Source organism: Scomber scombrus, chromosome 15 (assembly GCF_963691925.1).
Source record: "Scomber scombrus chromosome 15, fScoSco1.1, whole genome shotgun sequence".
Classification (NCBI taxonomy): domain Eukaryota; kingdom Metazoa; phylum Chordata; class Actinopteri; order Scombriformes; family Scombridae; genus Scomber; species Scomber scombrus.
The window spans coordinates 23,525,888-23,548,064 of record NC_084984.1 but is presented as its reverse complement, the minus strand read 5'-3'; the positions used below and the strand labels follow the sequence as shown (position 1 = coordinate 23,548,064).

At 40.1% G+C, this 22,177-nt stretch overlaps 1 protein-coding gene across 1 annotated transcript in view; it reads left to right on the top strand.

Annotated features, from left to right (window-relative positions):
- The first annotated feature begins 1,221 nt into the window (after positions 1-1,221).
- adamts6 (ADAM metallopeptidase with thrombospondin type 1 motif, 6) overlaps positions 1,222-22,177 on the top strand; it is a 69,380-nt gene continuing 48,424 nt past the window's right edge. The window contains exons 1-9 of the mRNA XM_062434481.1: positions 1,222-1,321; positions 1,670-2,058; positions 3,810-3,984; positions 4,633-4,862; positions 5,062-5,145; positions 7,157-7,302; positions 11,648-11,691; positions 14,993-15,098; positions 18,965-19,111. Coding sequence (XP_062290465.1) covers positions 1,222-1,321; positions 1,670-2,058; positions 3,810-3,984; positions 4,633-4,862; positions 5,062-5,145; positions 7,157-7,302; positions 11,648-11,691; positions 14,993-15,098; positions 18,965-19,111 — 1,421 coding nt within the window. The remainder of the gene's footprint in view (positions 1,322-1,669; positions 2,059-3,809; positions 3,985-4,632; positions 4,863-5,061; positions 5,146-7,156; positions 7,303-11,647; positions 11,692-14,992; positions 15,099-18,964; positions 19,112-22,177) is intronic.

Genomic DNA, 22,177 nt, shown 5'->3' with positions numbered 1-22,177 from the left:
AGGCAGTGGCACTGTTTGCACAATCGCAGCTGAAAAATCAGTGTTGGTCCTTGTTCTTGAAGTGTGAAATCACATGTTCAAGTGAAATGATGTGTTGAGTGACAGAATCCAACTGATCAGGCTGTAACATGTAAGATATTGATCTTTGTAGTAGATTTTCATTCACAAGTTTTGAGTTTGTTTTCATCAGAGCTGCAAAGATTAGTCAATTGATTGATTAGAAAACTGGTGTCAGTATTTTTTTAAGCAAAGATGCAAAACCTTGTCCAGTTCCAGCTTCATGAATTAGATGATTTGCTGCTTGTTGTTGGTCTAAATCATTGTAATCTGTGTCTGGACTCTGATCAATTAAAATGAGCTATTTTTACTATTTTGCGACTTTTTGTAGAAAAAAATGATGAATCAGTTAATTCAGAAACTCATCAGCAGATTAATCGATTAATTAAAGTAATCATTAGTTTCAGCCCAAATTTTCACTATTGATTATCTTCTTGATTAATCGTTTCATGGTCTGATGTGTAAAATATTGGACAATAGTGGAAAACAAGCATCAGATTTCATATGAAATCTTCAAACTGCTTGTTTAGGCCAACCAACACTCCAAAAAACCCAAAGATATTCCATTTACAACCATATGAAACTGAGAAAAAGCAACACATCCTCATGATGGAGGAGCTGCAGACAGAGAATGTTTGGCTTTTTCTTTTTTTTTTTTGCTTTGAAATTCAATCAGTTAGTAATATATTTGTGGATTAATTAACTGTCTCAGCAGTACAAGAGATCACAATCTGATGAAGCGATTGCTCCAGGAGATAAAAGGTCATTTAACGTCTGATTGATTCCCTCGCAGGAATGCAGATGGATCGGTCAAGACAAGTTTGCAATATAGAGCTTCCTGCTTGGAGTTACACCTGAGAGTGACTGCGTCTGATGGATTACAGTGTTTTCTTCGAGCTGCTGACATGAATTCAGAGGCCAGTGAGATGTGGAAGATGTGCTCGCCTTCGGGACAAATCTGAAGCTCTGGATACGAGAACGTTTCACACTGAAGTGAAGGACACAAACCATGGACTTGTTATGGTGTGGCGTCAGACTGATCGTGTGCTTTTAACCACCCGATTGTAGCACCCTCTACCCCCCTTCACCCACCCACCCACCCACCCACCCAACCCACCCTCTATCCCCCACCCCCACACCCCATGTCACATCTTTCCCTGAATTATGGAAATTTTGTGGAAGACGCTGACTTGGACTCTGAGCCTGGTGGTGATGGCTGCTTCTGAATTTCAAAGCGTCAACAGATTTTCACACAACTCTCAAGGTATGATGTGGACAGGCGGTCCGGAAGGACTTGAAATACCTCTGAAACTGAAATTGTCAATCAATTAATCAATCAACACAATATTAATTGGTGACTATTATGATAATCGAATATCGTTTCAGTCATTTTATAAGCTTACATGCAGAAAAAATGGCTGGTTTCAGCTTCTAAAATGTGTGATTTGATGCTTTTCTTTGTCATACATGATAGTGGACACAGAAAAAGACATTTGAAGACATCACTTGTGAATATTTTATGATTAATCGATGCATCGAAACAAGAATCTGCAGTTCTAATGTTCATTACCACCTCATCTTCTCTTCTTCTCTTCTCTCTCCTGTTAAAAAGAGGAGTTCCTGTCCTACCTGCAGCACTACCAGTTGACTGTCCCGGTGCGGGTGGACGAGAACGGAGAGTTCCTGAGCTACACTGTGAAGCACCACCGGCCGGGCCGACGGAGACGTGGGGCGGCGGACCCCTTGATGGGAGCGCTGCCTTCGTTGGACCCGGACCCCCCAGAGTCACGGCTGTTCTACAGACTGTCAGCCTACGGAAAGCACTTTCACCTAAACCTGACACTCAACCCCCACCTGGTGTCAAAACATTTTACCGTGGAGTACTGGGGCAAAGAAGGGCTTGAGTGGCGTCATAACATGGTGGAGAACTGTCACTATGTTGGATTCTTGCAAAATCAGCACAGCACGACGAGAGTGGCGCTCAGCAACTGCAAAGGCCTGGTGAGTAAACAATGTGTGCCTTATGTTTCTGCTCTGATTAAAAAGTTCACACATCTCCGGCTGCTCCGCTGACCTCAAACAAACCCTGATTCTAATGTCAGATAACTAATATATACCTAGCTTGTGCTGCTCTCATGGCAGCCAATCTTTCAGAGGCAGTGCCAAAGGATTAGACCAATTGTAGTTTGCTTAACAGAATCTTGGCTTCTTTCCATTTGGCACGCCGAGTCTGCAGGCAGCTTGGAGTGAGGTGATGCTCGTGGAGAAAAATCACATCATCTCAGTGATCTGTCAGTGCTTTTTTTTTTTTTTTTTTCATTTGTGCATTAAATATCACACTTTATCCTCAAGTTTCTTAAAAGCCTCGGTAGCAGAGCTCACATTTCTTTGATTGATTCTTTTCATCATGTGTAAAATAATATCTAAATCATAGATATTGCTCTGTTTGTAGTTTTAAAGTGGCCCCTTCAAATAGAAAACTACACAGCACTAACAAGGCATCTAATTATCCCGTCTAAGCTTCTAGTCCTCGGGCTTTTCTCCACAGACTGTGTGACTGTCCAGCTTCTCTTTGCTAATCAAGAAATTGGAAGAAATTTTAATAGCTGCTATCCCTCCTTCCTTCAGAATAACTCTAAAGAAGGAAGAAAAGAGGCCCTGCGTCTTATTGGCAAATGTAATCATGTGGAGAAAACATGTATTACCATTGTGGTAGCCAAATGTGTTGGCAGGACCTACACGGAGTATCATAAATTGAATTAGTGTTTGCCCTTTTTTGTAACAGCACCAAAAATGGACAAAACTGCTGTCTGTACTTTAATGTAATCAGCTGTCTGGACAGCTTGAGATCTTGACATCACACACTATTAAAACCCTAAATCAAATATGTTTTTTTGTGTACTAGTAGTTGTGCTGCTCTCATTGTGGGTTTTTTTTTTTTTTTTTTGTAGAGTCAAGCCAGTGTTTTCTCCAAACTAACGTCCCTCTGTTTATGCTCCATGGGGGGTGTTGAAGAGCAGAGATAAATGTTTTTAATCTTGGCCTTCGTGTAATTGATGGTTTGGAGTTCTTATGTTTGACTTCAAACTCGCAGCGCAGTGTTGAGTACGCTTAAACATGACCTCCATCAGGACGAGGGTTTAACATGAGGGAATGTGTTTGTTATTTAAAGGGCTACTCCAGACGTTTAGTCACACATTTTCTCAAAGTTTAGAAGTTTGAAAGAGACACAAAATGAATCAGCAAGGGGTCAAACTCCTTTTTCCCAAAATGCAACTTTCAGCACACTTTCCCTGCTTTGTAGAGTAAATGCTCCACGTATTTAAAAACGTCCACACCCCAACTTTGTAACACAGGGTTTCTGTAAATGTTTAAAGTCTTCTAGCTCAAGCTGAGATAGCCTTGATGATGTCATCTGGGTTATTTCAGTTTTCAGAGTTAAGAACATTTCCTTCAGAGCCACATCTCTTAAAAAAACCCACCTTTATAGTTTTCTTTTGATCTATTTTACTTCTATTTTATTTATTCTTTTTATGTTCTATCTCTATTTTTTGTTTTTCCTGTCTTTCATTGTGAAGCACTTTGTGACGTCTTATCTAGAAAAGCTGCTACATCAGTCAAATGTACAAGTTAACTGAACTCAATGTGCAAAATTGGTTGAATGTCCCTTTAATTAAAATTGCCTTTGTGCTTATAGCTTGAGAGTTTGTGTTTGTAACCTGTTTCTTTCACTGATTTTCTTCCCCAACAAGCATGGTGTTATAACAACAGAGGAAGAACAGTATTTAATAGAGCCATTAAAGAACATATCCTCAACCACCTCCAGTGAATGGAACCTGGAAGAAGCACAGCAACATGTTATTTATAAAACGTCTGCCATTCCCTCACCACAAGAGCATAGCCAGGAGTTCAGCTGTGGCATTTCAGGTTGGTGAACCTCCATCTGGGTTGGACTCTGTGTGGGTGGAACTGACGTAAAGGAATAACTATACATAGCAGGTTAGAGGAAGTGCTGGTTTGGTTCTAGGCCCAGGTTCTGGTAGACATGACCAGGCCTCTTGTGTGCTTTAGTTGCTCCTGGCCTGGACATCTTTCAACCTGTAAGAGCAAGTCTCACTCCAGCTTTCATAAAAAGGCCCTTCAGTGCATAAAGAGTACTAGTCTCAGACTTTTATAGAAGCACAAATCCTATTTATAGAACCAACAATCACGTTCAGATTTTAAAATTCAGACTGCTTAGCTCCACCAAAATACGGTGTCTGTTGAGATATGACGAATTGGAAAAAGAACCAGGTGGATATTTAGGTATTTGGGACATGGTCTTATAAGAAACAGCAAAGGCTGTCATCGCCAGGAAGCTAGCATGCCCTAACATGTACCATCTTATAGCTTTTTCCCAGAGCATCTGGGTCATAAAGCAAAGGCTTTAGCTGCAAGGTTCAAAGGGGCAGATTCCCTATGTTCATCTACCATACACAAACCAGCTCTCTCTCAAACTGATAATGTGTCATAATTTGGTCGCAGACTGTCATTTCATAATTCGCTAATCTGTCTTCGTCTGCCTGTCATTCACAGACCTCATTAAAAGCAGTGCACCTTGCCAGTTTAGCACACCTTCTCCTCCTCCTGTCCACGCGTCCCCTGTTCCCCAAAATGACAGCGAGCAGTCGAACAGCACCCACCGACAGAGACGCTCCGTCAGCACCGAGCGCTTCGTGGAGACGCTCGTGGTCGCTGATAAAATGATGGTCGGCTACCACGGACGCAAAGACATTGAGCACTACATCTTGTCCGTAATGAATATTGTAAGTTTGATCCTACTTTTTGGTCATGTTGCTGTTGTCTCTCGCACTTCTGAACATACAATTCTTCCATTGTTACCAGTTTAGTTAGTGGATATGTACAGTAAGATGACCCTGAAAGTGTCTTATTGTAGTTAAGATGTTGTGACATTTGGACACAATTTGTCTGACTTTGTGTCTTTTCTTCTTTTCTGGAGGTCAGGTTGCCAAACTTTACCGTGATGCCAGTCTAGGAAATGTTGTGAACATTATTGTGACCCGGCTGATTGTTCTGACTGAAGATCAGGTAAGAAAATGTCTCTTTCTCGGCAGACTTCTCTCTAAATTACAGTTTTCAAGGCCTTTTTATAGCGTCTGTGTGCTCATCTGTAGTAAGTGTATAACTGATACACTTGGCGTGAGTGAGCTGCAGGATTTTATATGATTGGCTGAAGGGGAGAGAGAAGAGAGACTATTCACCATATGGCCACCACTTCAGATGAAAGATGTGCTCAGGCATCTTCCCTCAGGGAGCCTCGATTGAGGATTTTTACATGCGCTGTACATGTGAATGTATGTGTGATGGGAGAAACAGAGTGTCTTCCTAGCATCTGTTTTTGTAAAGGGGTCATAGCGGCTCTTTATGTAGCATCAGGTCCAAAAAACAAGTTTTCATGTTAAGTGGAGCCACACTTATCCAGCAGGAAGGAAGCACTATCAGTCCTGGTGATGGATAAACTGTAAAGCAAATACAAAATTTAATGGTAAAAGTGAGTCACTGAAGTTGAATTGTTGGGTATTGAGTTGTAATTAATCAGGAGTCAAGCTGAAACCAGCACTGCATCATCAGCTGGCAATGTAATGGTTCACTACAGTATGGTTGAACCTGTTACATTCATGAAAATAGATGCATTTTGCAGCCTCCACCACAACTTCCCCAACTGATCCAATTGTCTGTCTACTCCCGCTACTCCTTTTTCCACCTCTCCAGCTTTTTATAATATTGAAGTTGCCTTGTTCCACTTCTTCTTTTGACTCATCTAACTCCTCCTGTTATAAATGGTTTTACCTTTACTATGACTACAGCTACTCTTAAATCAAATACAAAAACTTTTTGCTGTTCCAAAAACTGGTCCTCTCACCTCCCTCTGATCCCTATACAGTACTCCTACAAATAATTAATAATCCAGAAAATCATTCTGCTGTGGCGGCACGGTGTCTCCGTGGTAAGAGCTGTCAACGCATGAAGTTAAATGCAAGTTAAATCTTACAATTTTTTTTGCATTTTTGCCATCATAAGGCAGAGACTAACAGGAAACAAAGGGAAAAAGAGAGCGGGGTATGATATGCAACACATGTCTGTAGCCAGAGTCAAAGTATGGACGTTATGGTTAGGGGGGAATGATTCTTAACCGCTCGGCGACCAGGACCCTGTGTCACAGTTTTTGATAACTATAAGGAATATACACACATATTCTCAATTAAAAATATATTTTGAAATTTACAATACTTAACTGTACAATATGATGATACGACAGGATACAACATGATACAACCCAATACAGCACAATACAATGTGGTACGATGCAATACGGTGTGTAATAGTGTAATACGATGCAACACGACACAATCTGACATGGTACGACACACAGTATGATACATAACGATACGACACGAATTGACACGATACAATGATACGATTTGACATGATACAAAATTATACGATACCATGACACAATACAACACAATACAAAACGATGCTGCATGATTACGATATGATAGGACACAATACGATACATTACGATACGATATGAGACAGTACAATACGATATGACACAATACGATACGATATGAGACAGTACACCACATTATGACCCAATACGATACATTACAACACGATATGAGACGGTACAACACGATATTACACAATACGATACATTACAATACGCTATGAGACAGTACAACACGATATGAAACAATACAATACATTACTATACAAGATAACACAATTCAACACTATACGATACAATACAATGTGTCATGATATGACTCCACAATATGACACAGTAGCCTACTATAATACAATATGGTATATGATACGATACGACACGGAATTACACAATATAGCCCGATACAATACAATATGACACAATACAACTCAAGACAATATGACACGGTTCGACGTGAGACCCTATTGTACAATACTGTATTGCACTGAAACAAACTGTAAATTGGGTTATTTCATGTGGTTTTGTTTTGCTGTACTATATCACGTTGTCCTGTCTTGCATGTGTGTTCTTTGGTCTGGTCTTTTTCAGCCGAACCTGGAGATTAATCATCATGCTGACAAGTCTCTGGACAGTTTCTGTAAGTGGCAGAAGTCCATCCTCTCTCATCACAGCGACGGCAACAGTATTCCAGAGAACGGGATGGCTCATCATGACAATGCCGTGCTAATCACCCGGTAAGTCTGGGCTTGCATCTCGGGGATGTTGACCTACAGGTTTTCATATACTTCAAAGAGCTTGGGAGTTATTTCTTTCAGCTGTTACTTTAACTGTAGGTAGCACTTATTTTCTCATTCTTTTTAAGCAAATAGGTTGTAGTTATTTTCTGTTGTTGGCTCATAAAGGTTGTGTGGTCACAGTTCAACTCAGACTATGTGTATGTGTTTTCTAATAGAGGTGGCCAGCAGCTACAGCACTGAACTTCCCAATGTCCAGCTCATGTGCTCACACTCTACCTCTAACTGTTAATGCTGAAGGGAATAAATAAAAAACCTTAGCTCTGAAAATAAAATGTGCTGTTTTAGACGTACTGTACCTGTCACACTGCAATTTATGTCAAGGGTGTTACCATAAAACAGCAAAACTCTGTCATTACCTGGAATAGACTTCATTGTTGCCAGAACTGTTTGGCCACATAACCAAGCGACTTTATATATTCCCCCCACTGGTTTTGTCTAGAGAGAGGATGGCGTTCTGTGATTGACGTGGGCTAAAGCCAAGCTTTTTGACTCTCTGGGCTCCTTTACAAAACAGCCTTTCTATCATTAGTGTGCTCTTGCTTGTAGTCTGTCAGTTGATGTTCTCCAGCTCCTTTGGCTCCTGTTTTTATTATTGGTTTTAGCTTCGCTCAGTAAGCACAAGCACCAAAAGCTGCTTAGTGGAGTCTATGTGCAATAGTCACATGGTTTATCTCTGTGGCCATAATTTTTGTTGCTTCTTTTTTAAGTAGGAAGATGCCAAACACCTCATTCAAGCCAACCTATTCATTCATGTTTAGCTAGACCTGCAAGATGTAGACACATCGTTGGCACCAACAGTCGGTCCAAGTTTTATTTGAGCATTTTTATTTATTAGTAAGGTTTTGGCTTCTTGGAACTTCTGAAATCCAAACAAGCTGACAGACACACACAGCTTTTTTTTTGCCCTTTAAAAATTTAAGCTAACATGCTAATTTACACATCTAGCTGACACGGAAAAACAGAGTCATGCTTCTTACCTGTAAGTGTAGTTTTACTACTTTTAGCTCTGTTTTGGTCCCAAGATTAGCTTCCTAGATGTTCTGCATTTTTTTTTTTTATAGTTGCTAACTTTGTCTGTGGTAGCTAATCCATACAGTAAAGGTTTTGCGAACAATAAAAATAAAGGAGCCAAAATATTCTGTAATATTAATTAAAACAGCTATAATATACTACAAACGGTGTAATATAAGCTCCTCTTTTAGCTCTTTTTTGGTCTTCAACAACCCTTTAAGAATTAGCTTCCTAGAGTTTTTCACCAGCTAGTTTATCAGAGTTTATTTGCTAAAAATAGCTGTCATGTTGATGAGAGGCATAAGTAAATAAAAGTGAAAACACCCTACCAAACAAGAAATTCATGATTTAAGCGTCCTTAGCTCATATAGTAAACCGTAAAGCTAAAAACATATGAGCTAATCTATTCTGGAAAAAAGTGAGACTCATCCATACAGTAAAGTTTTTGTGAACAATAAAATTAAAGGAGCTAAAACGTTCTGTAATATTGATTAACACCAATAATAGTCAGTGAAGGAAACTGTGATCCTTCGTATTTTAGCGAACAAATGGTGTAATGTAGGCTAATCTCCAATTTTAGCTCTGTTTTGGTCTTCAACAACCCTTGAGAACTTGAGTTTTTTGCCAGCTAGTGGCTAACTAGCCTTTGTTAGCAGTTTATCATGGTTCATTTGCTAAAAACAGCTGTTATGTTGATGAGAGCTGATTAAAGTGTCCTCGGCTCACCTGGCTATAGTAAGCTAAAATCTAAAAACATTTGAGCTAAGATATTTTGTAATTTTGAGCTTTAACATTCATTGAAACCTCTTTTATACATCATTTATTTTAGCTAGCAAATGGTAAACATTTTTAATGTAACACCTTGGAAGCTAATATCATTTCTTGCTCGTACACATCAGCACACTAGCTCTGCGGTTGTTTTCCTTGCTGGTATGCCAGCATGCCCATGATTTACGTCACATGCTTAGAGTCAATGGAACATACATTTTGAGTAAATAAACTGTTGGTGAATACCGAGTAAAAGCAAGATAAAAGTAGGCGAAAGATGACAAGATAATAAGCTGTGAGGAGGAGGCACCAGCTGAGCTCAAAGATGCTAGAGATTGTTTAGGTGGCTGATGGTAGGAAGCCCTTATTAACCACCATGTCTGCAGGAGAATTCACACATTCCTCACAATGGTGGAATGCACCTAAAAATGCTCAGTGCGTTTTAAAAATGGTTGATGTTTGCAGCACTCACCAGAAAAAGATGTTTATTTGAGTATTTTATCTTTGGTTCAATGATTGAAGTAGATCTGCAATGATAAGTCCATTAATTGATATGTCAGTTAACAGAAAATTAAGCATTAACTTAGTTATTTTTCATGCAAAAACTTGAAATATACTTCGGCTTTAGTTTCTCCAATTGGATGATTTGCTTCTTTTCTATCATTGTAGTTGTAAATTGACTATATCTGGGTTTTATGGACTGTTGGTCTGACAAAACAAGATATTTAAAGACAACACCTTGGGCTTGGGAAGATGTGATGGACATTTTATAGACCAAACAATTAATTAAGGAAATAATCATATCAACTACAAAAATAATCATTAGCTGCTGCTTTAGACCTCAAGGCTTTCATGGCAGGCGTTACAATCAGGCTCTCCTGAAGCAGATCCAAGTTTACATCATTGGTGTCAATTAACAGAAAACGAATCATCAACTAAGTAATTTTGCAAAAAAAAAGATATTCTTTGGTTCTACTTTCTCCAATTTGATGACTTCCTACTTGCCTGTTAATGTAGGAAATATATATTGTCTATATTTGAGTTTTTGGACTGTTAATCTGACAAAACACAACATTTAAAGACAACACCTTGGACTTAGGAAGACGTAATGGACATTTTATATCAGGCATGTCCAAACTGGCTGCAGGTTTTCACTCCAATCAAGCAGGAGCACAGCAGGCTTGACTCATTTAATCATCTAATCTCAGTCTTCAGACAGTTGATTGATCAAATTGTGTGCTCTTGATTGGTTAGAACAAAAACCTGCAGGCACACGGACCCTTTATGTAATAGTTTAGACATGCCTGTTTTATATCAATCAATGATTAATCAATCAATCAATCAATCAATCAATCAATCAATCAATCAATCAATCAATCAATCAATCAATCAATCAATCAATCAATCAATCAAGTAGTGGTTTGACAAAAAAAAGACATTTAAAGACACCTTGGGTTTGGGAGGATATAATGGACATTTTAGAAACTAAACAATTAATCAAGGAAATAATCATATCGACTACAAAAATAATCATTAGTTGCTGCTCCAGACCTAAAGGTCTTCATATTGGGCATTACAACCAGGCTCTCCATGGTGTGAAAACTGGCTTCTTCTCCATCAACACTGTAATCATCGATGTGATGATCTCCTGCAGCGATGCACCAGCAGAGCAGCACTTACACCCCATTTTCACTTGAATGATTCACCTCTTCTCATTTTAACTTCTCATCATCATCATCATCATAAAAGTGACCTCTGTCTGTAGCGTCACTGCTGCTTTTTCTTTGATGGATAATATTTTGAAGCTGCCTTCAAAATAGGGGGGAGGGGGGGGGGGGGAGAGGCCGAGAGAAATTAGGGGGAAAATAGAAATAAATAGACGTCCTAAACGAGGTCTCGTTTGGTTTGGAGCAGCTCCACAGAGAAGAAGGGAGGGAGTGAGTGAAAGGGGTAATGGGGAGAGGAGGAGAGGGAGGAGGGAAGGACAATGAAATTAAATTTGCTCTTGCCCTTGGTTTTAATAGATTAAAAGCTTTAGGAAGGATTGGATCATTCATTTGAAATGTATGATGTGTTTCTTAAAGCACTGCGGCTCACAGCTTTTTCTCTCCACTGCGCTCTCGCTCTATTGGATTACCTGTAGGTGGGGTTAACAGTCGGGACACAGCATGACTTCTTCTTTATCCTCATTCATGTCTGAGCTCTGCAGGTTAGCTGGATGACATTTAGCCAAAAAAAAAAAAAAAGGCTCATGTGATAGAAGGAGAAGGAGGGAAGGAGAGAAGGAGAAAAGGAGGAGTGAACCAGGTGTTTTCTCGAGTTATGACTTCATTATATGCAATTGTTATGCTAAAGGTTGTAGTTAGATTATATCTTGCCAGTGATTAAATGTGGAAAGAATGGGGGATGGCAAAAAGCCAGTGGAACAAAATACTGTACAAAAAAAACAAAAAAAATGTTAATTTAATTGTTTGTGTTCTTTCCTTCTCTTGCTTGTCCTTAGGTATGACATCTGCACCTACAAGAACAAACCCTGTGGTACCTTAGGTGAGTGAAGAGAAAAGCTTTTTTTTTTTGTGTGTGTGTGTGTTTGCCAAATTGGTGATCTTGGCTGATCTCTTTTTTTCTCCCCAGAGAGTTTTTTTTTTTTCCTCCTACATTTGGCCTCCAGCGTGTCCTCAGACAAACCTTATTTAGCAACCCTCACAGTCTCCTCTAGAAGACAGCTCCTGTGAGACATAATGAGAAGGATGTTTTCACTCGTGTTATTATAGCTCCTCTGCGGCTCACCTCTGTTGGTCGAGGAACCCGGACAGCCGCGGTCACCTCCCCGCGGCTGCCTTCCAGTTTATAAAACTCCCCTGTCTCTTCTCTCCCCTCTCTCTCTCTTGCTCTCTCTCTCTTCTCCCTCCGCCTCTAACCTCAGTTTGTCCAAGGTGTTTACACTTCCACCCGGGGTTGAGAGAAAGGAAAAGGTATGTGTTGAAAAAGGAGGAGGAGGGGACAAAGAGGAGAGTAGTGACAGAAGGAGGAGATGGAGAAGAAGAGGAGGGGTTGAAAGGAAAATGGAAGGGGGGAAAAGGACAATTATAGGGAGTGTTAGAGTATGCAGGAGGGAGATAAAGTGGGTGATATGCAAGTTGTGGGTGCGATTAGGGGGGGTGGAAAAAGGACAGCAAGCAGTGGCAGAAACCCCCTCCCTCCCCTCCTTCCCTTCCCTCCTCTTCAACCTCTTCGCCCCACCCCAAACCACCTCCTACCCACCCTGCCCTTCTCTTCTCCCCATCTAATCTTTGTAAAAAGGCCCCGCAGGCACCACAGTATATCTTGGAGGTAATATTGTGACTTCAGGGGTGGTTTGACAGATTGACCGCATTCGTCACATTCCCCGGTCGCTTTAATTGCCCTGGCATCTGCTTGGCTTCCTCGTTGTCTCACCACCCCTCTCCTACGCCCCTCCTCTCCTCCCCTCCGCCTCGCGGGGATCATGCTCCCGGGTCAGATCCCTGGCCTTTAGGGTCGCCGAGTAATCACGGGGCTGGAGATAATACACAGTCCACCCCGGTGTTAAGAAAACAACGCTAGCAATGTTTGGTGTGTGTGTTTGCGCTCACCCACGACCACGCACAAATACACACTCGCACATTCTTAAACTAATCGTATAGTAGCCGGCCCTCCTTCCTTTCCCTCCCTCTCCTCCTTCTCTCTTCACCTTCAGGCTCCCTTTTTTCTCCCCCCCCCCCCACCCTCCAGTAATGGTTTCAGTGGCCTCCTGATTTGCGAGTCTATTCTTGTTTAGCCTCTTAGCAAAGAGGATACAAAAGCCATGCCACTTTTAGCAGGAGGGGAGGCAGGGAGTTCACACAAACCATACAGGAAAATCTGAGGCGGCTACTGACCACCAAACTGAGATTTACGCGGCGACTGAGAAGTGCAAATGCAGGTGTTTGAGCCCTTTATCAATACCTTCTTAGAAAACAGCTTAACTCTTGGCTGCAGGATTCAGGACTGAGAGATTTCTCGAGATCAATTTACAAATCTTATGACTAAGAAACATATTTTTTCACTTTGCTCATTGTTATATCTGTCCACACAGAGAGTTTTGATTTTATTTGCACAGGTTTATAGATATCCGTCCTCCTCCTCCGCCGCAGAAAGTAGTTCCAATGATAATAGTTAACAGGGGGACATGTGAAGATTTGATTTGTTTTCACTTATTATTAGCAGAATATTTTTTTAACTGTTTCACATACATCTAATAAAACAGCACCAAACTATAGCTGCAACTTTTATATTCATTATCAATTAAAAAATTGTTGAAACATGTCGATTCATGTTTCCCAAAGCCCAAAGAGACGTCCTCAAATGTCTCAGCCAGCTGTCAACTACCTTAAAATATTCAGTTTACTATTGGTGAAGACTGAAGAAACCAGAAAATATGCATTTTTATTATATTATATTCATTTGAGAGGCTGAAACCAGAAACTTTTGATGTTTTTTTCTTTAAAAATGATAAAAAATTGTTGATTAGCTCTACATTTACATCAGAAATTACAAATAAGTTGCTGCAATGCAATTCATTTCATCACTTACTTTCACGTAAACCCAAACATAGAAACTAAACTGCAGATTATCCAGAGTATTAGGGATGCTGTTGAGAAAGAGATTGTAAATATATTTTTTTAAAGCTGATTTTTATCATAGAGGAAGCAGAATAACTCAAAACTCATGAGAATTAAAGAAAAACTATCTGCAAGGTTTCACACAACAAGAGGAAAGTGAGAAAATATGGGTTTTATGTGAATATATGTAAAGATTTTTTTTAAAGCCTCAAGCCAAAAACATCTAAAAGTCCATTTTAAACAGTAAAATTAAAGCGCTCTTTCATTCATACACACACACACACACACACACACACACACACACACACACACACACACACACACACACACACACACACACACACACACACACACACACACACACACACACACACACACACACACACACACACACCTGCTTTGTGCTGTCATATGATCCGCTCTCCAGTCACCTGTAGATGTAATCTGTGAAGAATTGCCTCCTGTCTCCCTATCTGACCTGTCAGGCTTTTGGAGAAAAAGGACCTGCGACACCTGGATTGTGGAGAGGTTTTTAACTTTAAACACCCTCTGCTCTCTCCCTCACTCTCTCTCTCTCTCTCTCTCTCTCTCTCTCTCTCTCTCTCTCTCTCTCTCTCTCTCTCTCTCTCTCTCTCTCTCTCTCTCTCTCTCTCTCTCTCTCTCTCTCTCTCTCTCTCTCTCTCTCTCTCTCTCTCTCTCTCTCTCTCTCTCTCTCTCTCCCCTTTCTCCCCTCTCACTCTCTCTCTCCTTCTATAGTTTTGAAATGAGGAAAACATCTATATTTTCCTGACAGGTTTCTGGTGCGGCATGGCGTTGGTGAGGTGCTTCTTATATTCCCTTCCTCCGTTTTGGCTCGGGTTGTAGGCGATTCCCCTTGTTACATGAATTGAAATGTATAAATCTAACCCTTGTCTAGACATTTTCCAGCACTCAGTGTAGCTTGCAAGAAATGAAAGAAAGAGAAAAAAAAAAAGAGTAGTAAGTCTGGCCTGTGATGTTAAACTCAACTCAACCCCCCCGACCGCCCCCCCATTCACCCCCGCCCAGCCCAGCCTGGTGAATCTATGAGCTGAGATTGTCTTTCAGCACCTTGAAGATCACATGTTTGGAAACCCCGATTTTATGAGTGTGACTCCTGAGAAAACTGCATCCTGACCCTGTGTTTGTATGTTTGTCTGGCGTGTGTGTGTGTGTGTTTGTGTGTGTGTGTGTGTGTGTGTGTCTAGGCTTGGCCTCGGTGGCTGGAATGTGCGAGCCGGAGAGGAGCTGCAGCATCAATGAAGACATCGGCCTCGGCTCTGCTTTCACCATTGCGCACGAGATCGGCCACAAGTGAGTGCGGTCGAGATCCTAAAATTGAATATGATATTAAATTTGACATTACTTTTAAATGATGGAGATGGGATAAAGTCATTGTTTTGCAAGTTACATGTGAATCTCAAGTCCAAAATGAGTCCAAAAATGTGTGTTTTGAGTCATTTTATGCCAATCTTTCACCATATGTAATGCTATTAAATAGGAATAATGCATTTACAGCAATAATAAACACATTTTAAACATGTATTTACTACATTCACATACATTTATGACATTTAATACAGTAAAAGCAAAATGATCAGGTGTATTATTCCTATTCCTTTCCATTTTTTAATCAAATCTGAAACTAGTTTTGGTTCTTGTATTGGATCCATTTGTCTTTAATCTTAAATGCCTGTGACTTAACTTAAAGATTGAATTGAGATGTGTAGTTTTTGTTGGCTGTCTAAGCAGGAACATTACAGTTCTGATTTGGGAAAGTAATATTTACAGATAGAAAAAACCCTGAAAATGAGATGAGAAGCAGAAGATGTGAAGTGTTGATCTAATATGTAGACGACACAGTGAAATAACAGCCTGCTCACTTTACTCATCTTATTTTTTTACAAGCTACCAAAAGTATTGGAAGTCCTGATTCAGAGCTATCATATATACTGTATAAATATTTAAATTCTTCTCTACCTTGTTGGTGCATTTCTGTGTTTCTTGGTACATTACAGCCACCTGGAGATCAGCTGGGTAGTGTGAAACCTTCACTTGCATGAGACAAACATAGTAGAAAAGATATAAAAACTGCTCTATTTCACTATTAGAGGGCAGAAACGGGAAGAAAAGGCTTTAAATTCACCAACAATTGCAAAATTACAAGTCAATGACAACTTGGCAACAGTTAAATTTCTATTATTTTGGTTGCATTTGATGCTTTTATTAGATAACTACAGTGGAGAGATGACAGGAAACGAAGGAGAAAGGAACTCACTGTGTTGTGTTGTGGTTCACGGGGCACAGACAGAACTGAGCTGATCAACTTTGACAACTGCAATTGATATGAAGCAGCTTGAATGTTTCACTGGAGAAAACTCAACACTCTCTTCTGTTGGTCTTGTTGAACTACAAAAACACGCCGTCCACTTGTGATATTAAGAGTAATGTTACAGACTGATGCCTCTCTCTCGCCTCCAAAAATGATGTTTGGCTGAACGCGCCGGCTTCCAGAGAGCACGTTAACCAGACAGTGTGCACTTTTTTTTCATAAGTCAGCGACGACGTTAAAGAATAGGTTCATGATTAAAACAATAGTCGGGAGCCCAGATAAACACTCAAACAGGTTTTGCTCACTGAAATGGAAAATGGGCTGTTTTTAGAAAGCGATTTTTTTTGTCAAAGCGCTCCACAACACACGCCAACATTCATCCATTCACACACAATTTGGGGGTTCGGTATCTTGCCCAAGAACACTTCGACATGCAGACTGCAGGATCCAGGTATCGAACCACCAACCTTCTGAACCCACTAGGAGCCACAGCCGCCCCAATCAGTCATTTCTCGTGTTCACACTGACCATAAGAAGATTCCTTTCCAAACATATTTATGATGTAAGTGATCCAAAAAGAAAAAGGCCTCGTTTTGAGCAAGTAAAAACATCCCTCTTTTTGCATGATTGTGTGTCTGTTCAGCTGCAGTGGAAGAATCATAACAAAAAGAGGTAATTTGGCACTAAAAAGACAGAAACTTTGAATGTAAGTAGCTAAATATCTACTTGATTTGACTAATTCAGACCTTTAGAGCTTCATATTAGCTTCAGATAGACTTTTAAATATATTTTTTTAATGCACAGAAGAGACAAAATATCAAGTTGATTTGACTCATTTGGACGACTCAAGCTTCATATTAGCTTTAGATCAACTTTTAAATCCTTTTTTTTTTACACAGAAGGAGGACTGTGGATTTAGTCCTCCATCACTTACATTGTAAGTGCATTATGAAGAGATCTTCTAATGGTCAGTATGAACTTATAATGTAAGCGATTGGAGACAAAATCCAAAAAAGAAGTCCTTGTTTTTAGCAGAAATGTATTTAAAAGTTTATCTGAAGACAATACAGAGGTCAAGTTGTCTTGCAGTGGAAGAATCGTAACAAAAAGAAAGAATTTGGCTCTAAAAAGAAAGAAACTTAGAATGTAAGTAGTTAAAATCAATTTGATATGACTAATTTGGACATCTAAAGCTTTATATTAGCTTCTATATATATTCTAAATCCTTTTTTTTTTTTTTACACAGAAGGAGGACTGTGGGTTTTGTTTTCCATCACTTACATTGTAAGTGCATTATAAAGGGATCTTCTAATGGTCAGTATGAACAGGAGAAATGATTACAGCAAAAAAAACAGCTTTTTAGTTTTTTAGTTTTAGTTCCTGACTCTTGTTTTAGGACAGACTTGAAAAATTGCGAACCCATCCTTTAATGTCTTTTTTTAGCTACAGCGGACTCAATTTTCCACCGCTTTGTTATTTAAACTGGTGAAACATGAAAACTAGAAGTCTCTTTAGTTCAAAGGAAATCTGTCATCCGGTAAAATAAAGAGTTGTTTCGCTGCACACTTTGTTCTAAAAAAAATGTTTTCTCCTTTTTTTGGTTTTTGGGGTCGATCGAGTCATTCTTAGTTAAAAGTCACAGTCTCGGGTCGCTGGTTAAAATCAAAGTTGAGTTAAGTCTCGGCTTAAGTCATCGAATTCGTGAGTCATGCTTCTGGAAAATAGAATTTTCTTTTTGGTTCAGATCATCTTTAAAACCTTTTATCACCTCTATGATTGTGTGCTCTAATAATTCCTCTTAAACAAACACTATTTACTACTTGGGTTCACCAGACGTGTAGCCTCCTCCTCCTCCTCTTCCTCCTCCTCCTCCTCCCCCCCTGCAGACGTCTTGAACTGTATCTTCACATATTTCCTCATGCAAATGTCAGTGTCCACATACCTCTGGCTCTTTCTTCCTGAATATAAAGCAAAATAATGATGATGTATTAGTCTACGTATCCCTCTCAAGAGAGTTCAGCAAGATGGCGATTTCCTTTATTATGTCTCGTGTCTGCTTCTGTTGTGGGGCAGTTGTAAAAATAGTCTCTACTTCTAGAGGATGTATAAAAAAAACACACACTGCAGCGGGGTTTCAACCGGGGCTGATTTATTTCGAGAGTAGGGTAAAATGTCATAAACGCCCGGGCCTTAGAAAAACAGGTTTGGGGCTGTGCGATGTGGTCGGGTTTGTTATATACATTAGACCTGATTTGTGCTCATGGACTGTAAGGAAAAGTAAGCTTTGACATCCTGCTGTAACCTGAGATTTTCTTTCAAATGATATCCAGACAGATAAGGGTTTTTTTTGTTCTTTATAGAGAGAAGGAATTGTTAAAATGATTTATTTTCAGCCTTCAGTATTAAATAAATTCTTGAGGAGCTTTCATAAGAGAGGACGAAGTCGGAGGGAAATTGTTTTGGGTCTCTTTCGATTGATCTAAAGGCTCCCGGTCGGTCGGTCAGTCGGTCGGTCGGTCGGCGGTGACTACTCTCCCCTCTGCTCCGCTGCCTGCTCAGACCTGCAGGCGGTGATTGACAGGCAGGCATCAGAGTGGTGATTAGAACTTTTTTTCGTTCCTGCCGAGCTCCAGACAGGGTTCGACCCTTGACCCCTGGCTCTCCTCCACACAGCTGTTTCAGAGCCACAGAGCTCGATTTTTTACAGCCGCTGCCACAGAGGTAGACATCCATTGCTATTCAGCAACCTGGAGTGTCCGCAACCATCTAAACTGTGTCATTAACAACCCAGAAAGGCTCATTTTTAGTTGCATTAACCCATTTTCCCTCTGTTTCTTCTTATTTTCAGTTTCGGGATGAACCACGATGGCATCGGGAATTCCTGCGGCACCAAAGGCCACGAGACAGCCAAACTGATGGCCGCTCATATAACAGCCAACACCAACCCTTTCTCCTGGTCTGCCTGCAGCAAAGACTACATCACCAGCTTTCTCGAGTAAGTGGATGATGGTTGTTCCCTCGGGGACAGTCTGAGTGTGTTTGGATTTGCCTGCATGTATGTGTGTGTGTGTGTGTGTGTGTGTGTGTGTGTGTGTGTGTGTGCTGCAGAGGAAAAAGGTGCAGCATGCCTGTTTTCCTGCAGCTGTCTCGCTTTACAACTCCGCTGCCACGGGCCGGCCCTGGTGGTGACCCACTAGGCTCGTCGTTCCCCACTTATTCACATCCATTTCATCACCGAGACTCCTGCCAGACCTCCTTGCGGCTGTGTATGATAACTGGGTGCCTTCCACTCTTGCATCCTCGCACCACAAGGCGGGTGATGTTAGCTCATGCGGTCCTCAGTGGTGATGTGTAGGCCGGCTGCCTTCAACCGCTGCTCCGCTGTTTTGCGGATAGGTCAAAGAAGACAAAATCTTGGAGCGCGCAAATAAACTGAAAGAGCAAAAAGCACTGACATTTTGGCAGAGCGATGCACCGCTTGGCTGAGCGCTGCCAGGCTGGCATGGTAAAAAACTTTCACAGGTCTTCTAGTTCAGAGTTACAGAAGGCCAGACAAAACATCTGGAGTTGGCCTTCAGAGTCTGGCAGAGATCAGATACCTATGATCATGGCGGGACTGAGTGAACTTAAAGCTACTTCCCTGATTTCTGCACAACATGGGTCCACTGAGTTAAAGCTGCTTTTATAGGAGCAGCTTTACTTGGAATTGGACTTGAAGTGAGCAGAAAAGTTCAATTTGACCTATGAGGACTTTTCTTTCTATACAAAATGTTGGGGAGTAACTATTTACATTATTTAATTGCCAAATAAATGTAACTGTAATCCGTTACAGTTACTAATGAAAATGTTGATGATTCTGAATACATATATTGCTGTTTTTAATCCTTCGAAATCAATATTTTGTTTACATTTAGTAACAGCTGAAAACATTGGTTAGAAAATTATAAAAGTCATCAAATGTAATAAGTTACATTACTTTGATTAAGGAATTGAAATAGTTACATTACTTATTACATTTTAAATAGAGTAACTAGTAATCTGTAACCTATTACATTTCCAAAGTAACCTTCCCAACCCTGTCTATCCATGACAATTTGATTTGATTTAAAAGGCGGCATATGATTCTTTTCGTGATTTTCTGTCATTTATATACCGTTATAATGTCAGATGTCTATACTAAACATGATTAAAGTGCCAAAACTTGAGGTGAAAGTATGTAAAAATGCTCCCTGAAAGTCTTACAGTCGGGACTTCAACCTGCTTAAAACGCTTCATTTGCAAAGTTACCTCTACTTCCTCCTCGTGATGATGTCAGATCGTTCCCACGTACCCACAATGTTTGTTAGATTGGCTTATAGTCTTTGTACACTGTCATATTTCAGATCAGATTTGCACTAAAACAAGTACAGATATAAGAAGTTTTTAATATTTTGAGTAAAGAAGGAGCAAAAGAAGTGAAATCTAGTGGAAGCTTCCTCATCAGGAGGGGAGGCCTTAAAGAGACAGGAGCTAAAAAAACAGACTATTTCAGACAGAGGCTGAACTGAGGAGCTGCATAAAGAGCCAGTATAAGATAAATAAGGAGTTTTTTAGATCTGTAAATCATGCAAATATATTCCAGTAGAGCCCCTGAATAAAAATAGATATGTGGAAATGTTCATACGTCCCCTTTAAAAAAACAAAGAGCACCGGAGTCACCCTGGTCTTGAATAAGATATCTGACAGATCCCACTGGAGGAGTGTTGGTTGCTGTGGAGTGAAGACTGACATTTCTCCACACAGAGCTCAGAGAGTGAGCGTATTGTACTCTCTCCTGGGCGGGCTGAGCCACTGTTGGGAAACAGTTTCATTGTGTAGAAATAACACACACAAAAAAAAGTGGTCAGAACAGTTCCCGCAGATGAGAAACATGTTGCCATCCTTCTTCATGCCAACACACAGAACGAGGTCAAGGATTTCTGGCATTTGCAGGAAAAGTCAACGTCCTGTCACTGTTTATCCTAATGTTGAAAAAAATGCACAACTACTCAACAATTTGTGCAAAGACTCACGTTAAAGCTGCTCTATTTATATAAAAAAATGCATCAAAATGACGCATTGTGTATAATGTGAAAGCGGCTGCTTGTAGTGTGATGAATCTACTAATAATCATCACCTGACCCTGCAGCTCCTCGCGGATCTGTGGCTCATTATTGTTTCGGTTTTGCAGCTCGACTCTTTCGGTTTCACCCTTCTTGGCTCTCGACAGTCTGGTTTCCAGCAGCAGCATCAGACAGCTGTTGGCTTTACACTATCTGATCAGCACCGAATGACAGAGAAATGAAGTTAGTGAGTAGCTGGGGGAAGATAGTGGAACATTTTTTGATGCTAAAGAGCTGGATATTTCTCTCAGGGGGATGATAGAGAGGAAAAAAGTTAGGAGTTAAAAGAGAGGGAATTTTGTCAGATGTTTACCCAAAAAAGTGTTGTGCAAACTTGGGCTAACACAAGTCTAATTAAGCTAATTAACATTAAACTTACAGAAATATTGCAACAATAGTCGCACTTTTGACTTTTTTCATCAAATATCTAATATATTTTATATTCCAACATCTACATGAACTAATGAATACATTTTCAAATGAGAGATAAATGTTGCTTTATAAGAAATGATCTCCCTTATAAATCATGTCAGTATCCATGAAAAACACCTGAACTTTGATTTTGTTGCTTAATGGGAACACTTAACCTAAGTAATTGAAATAGTTACATTGCTTATTACATTTTAAATAAGGTAACTAGTAATCTGTAACCTATTACATTTCCACAATAACCTTCCCAACCCTTTCAACACCCACACAACAGACATCAAAGCTAATATAAGTCTTCAAATCTTATTATAAAGGAGCAATTATCTCCAAAATGACCACCAACACACTTATAATAAGGCCTCAAATTAGTGATTAAGACCACAGTGTAAAACATTATCGAGCCTCAGGCTGTTAAATACGTTACAGTGGAGGTCAGAGGTCAGGGTGAGTTTCAGTTTATGGTTGAATTCAGAGTAGTAACAGTAACAGAA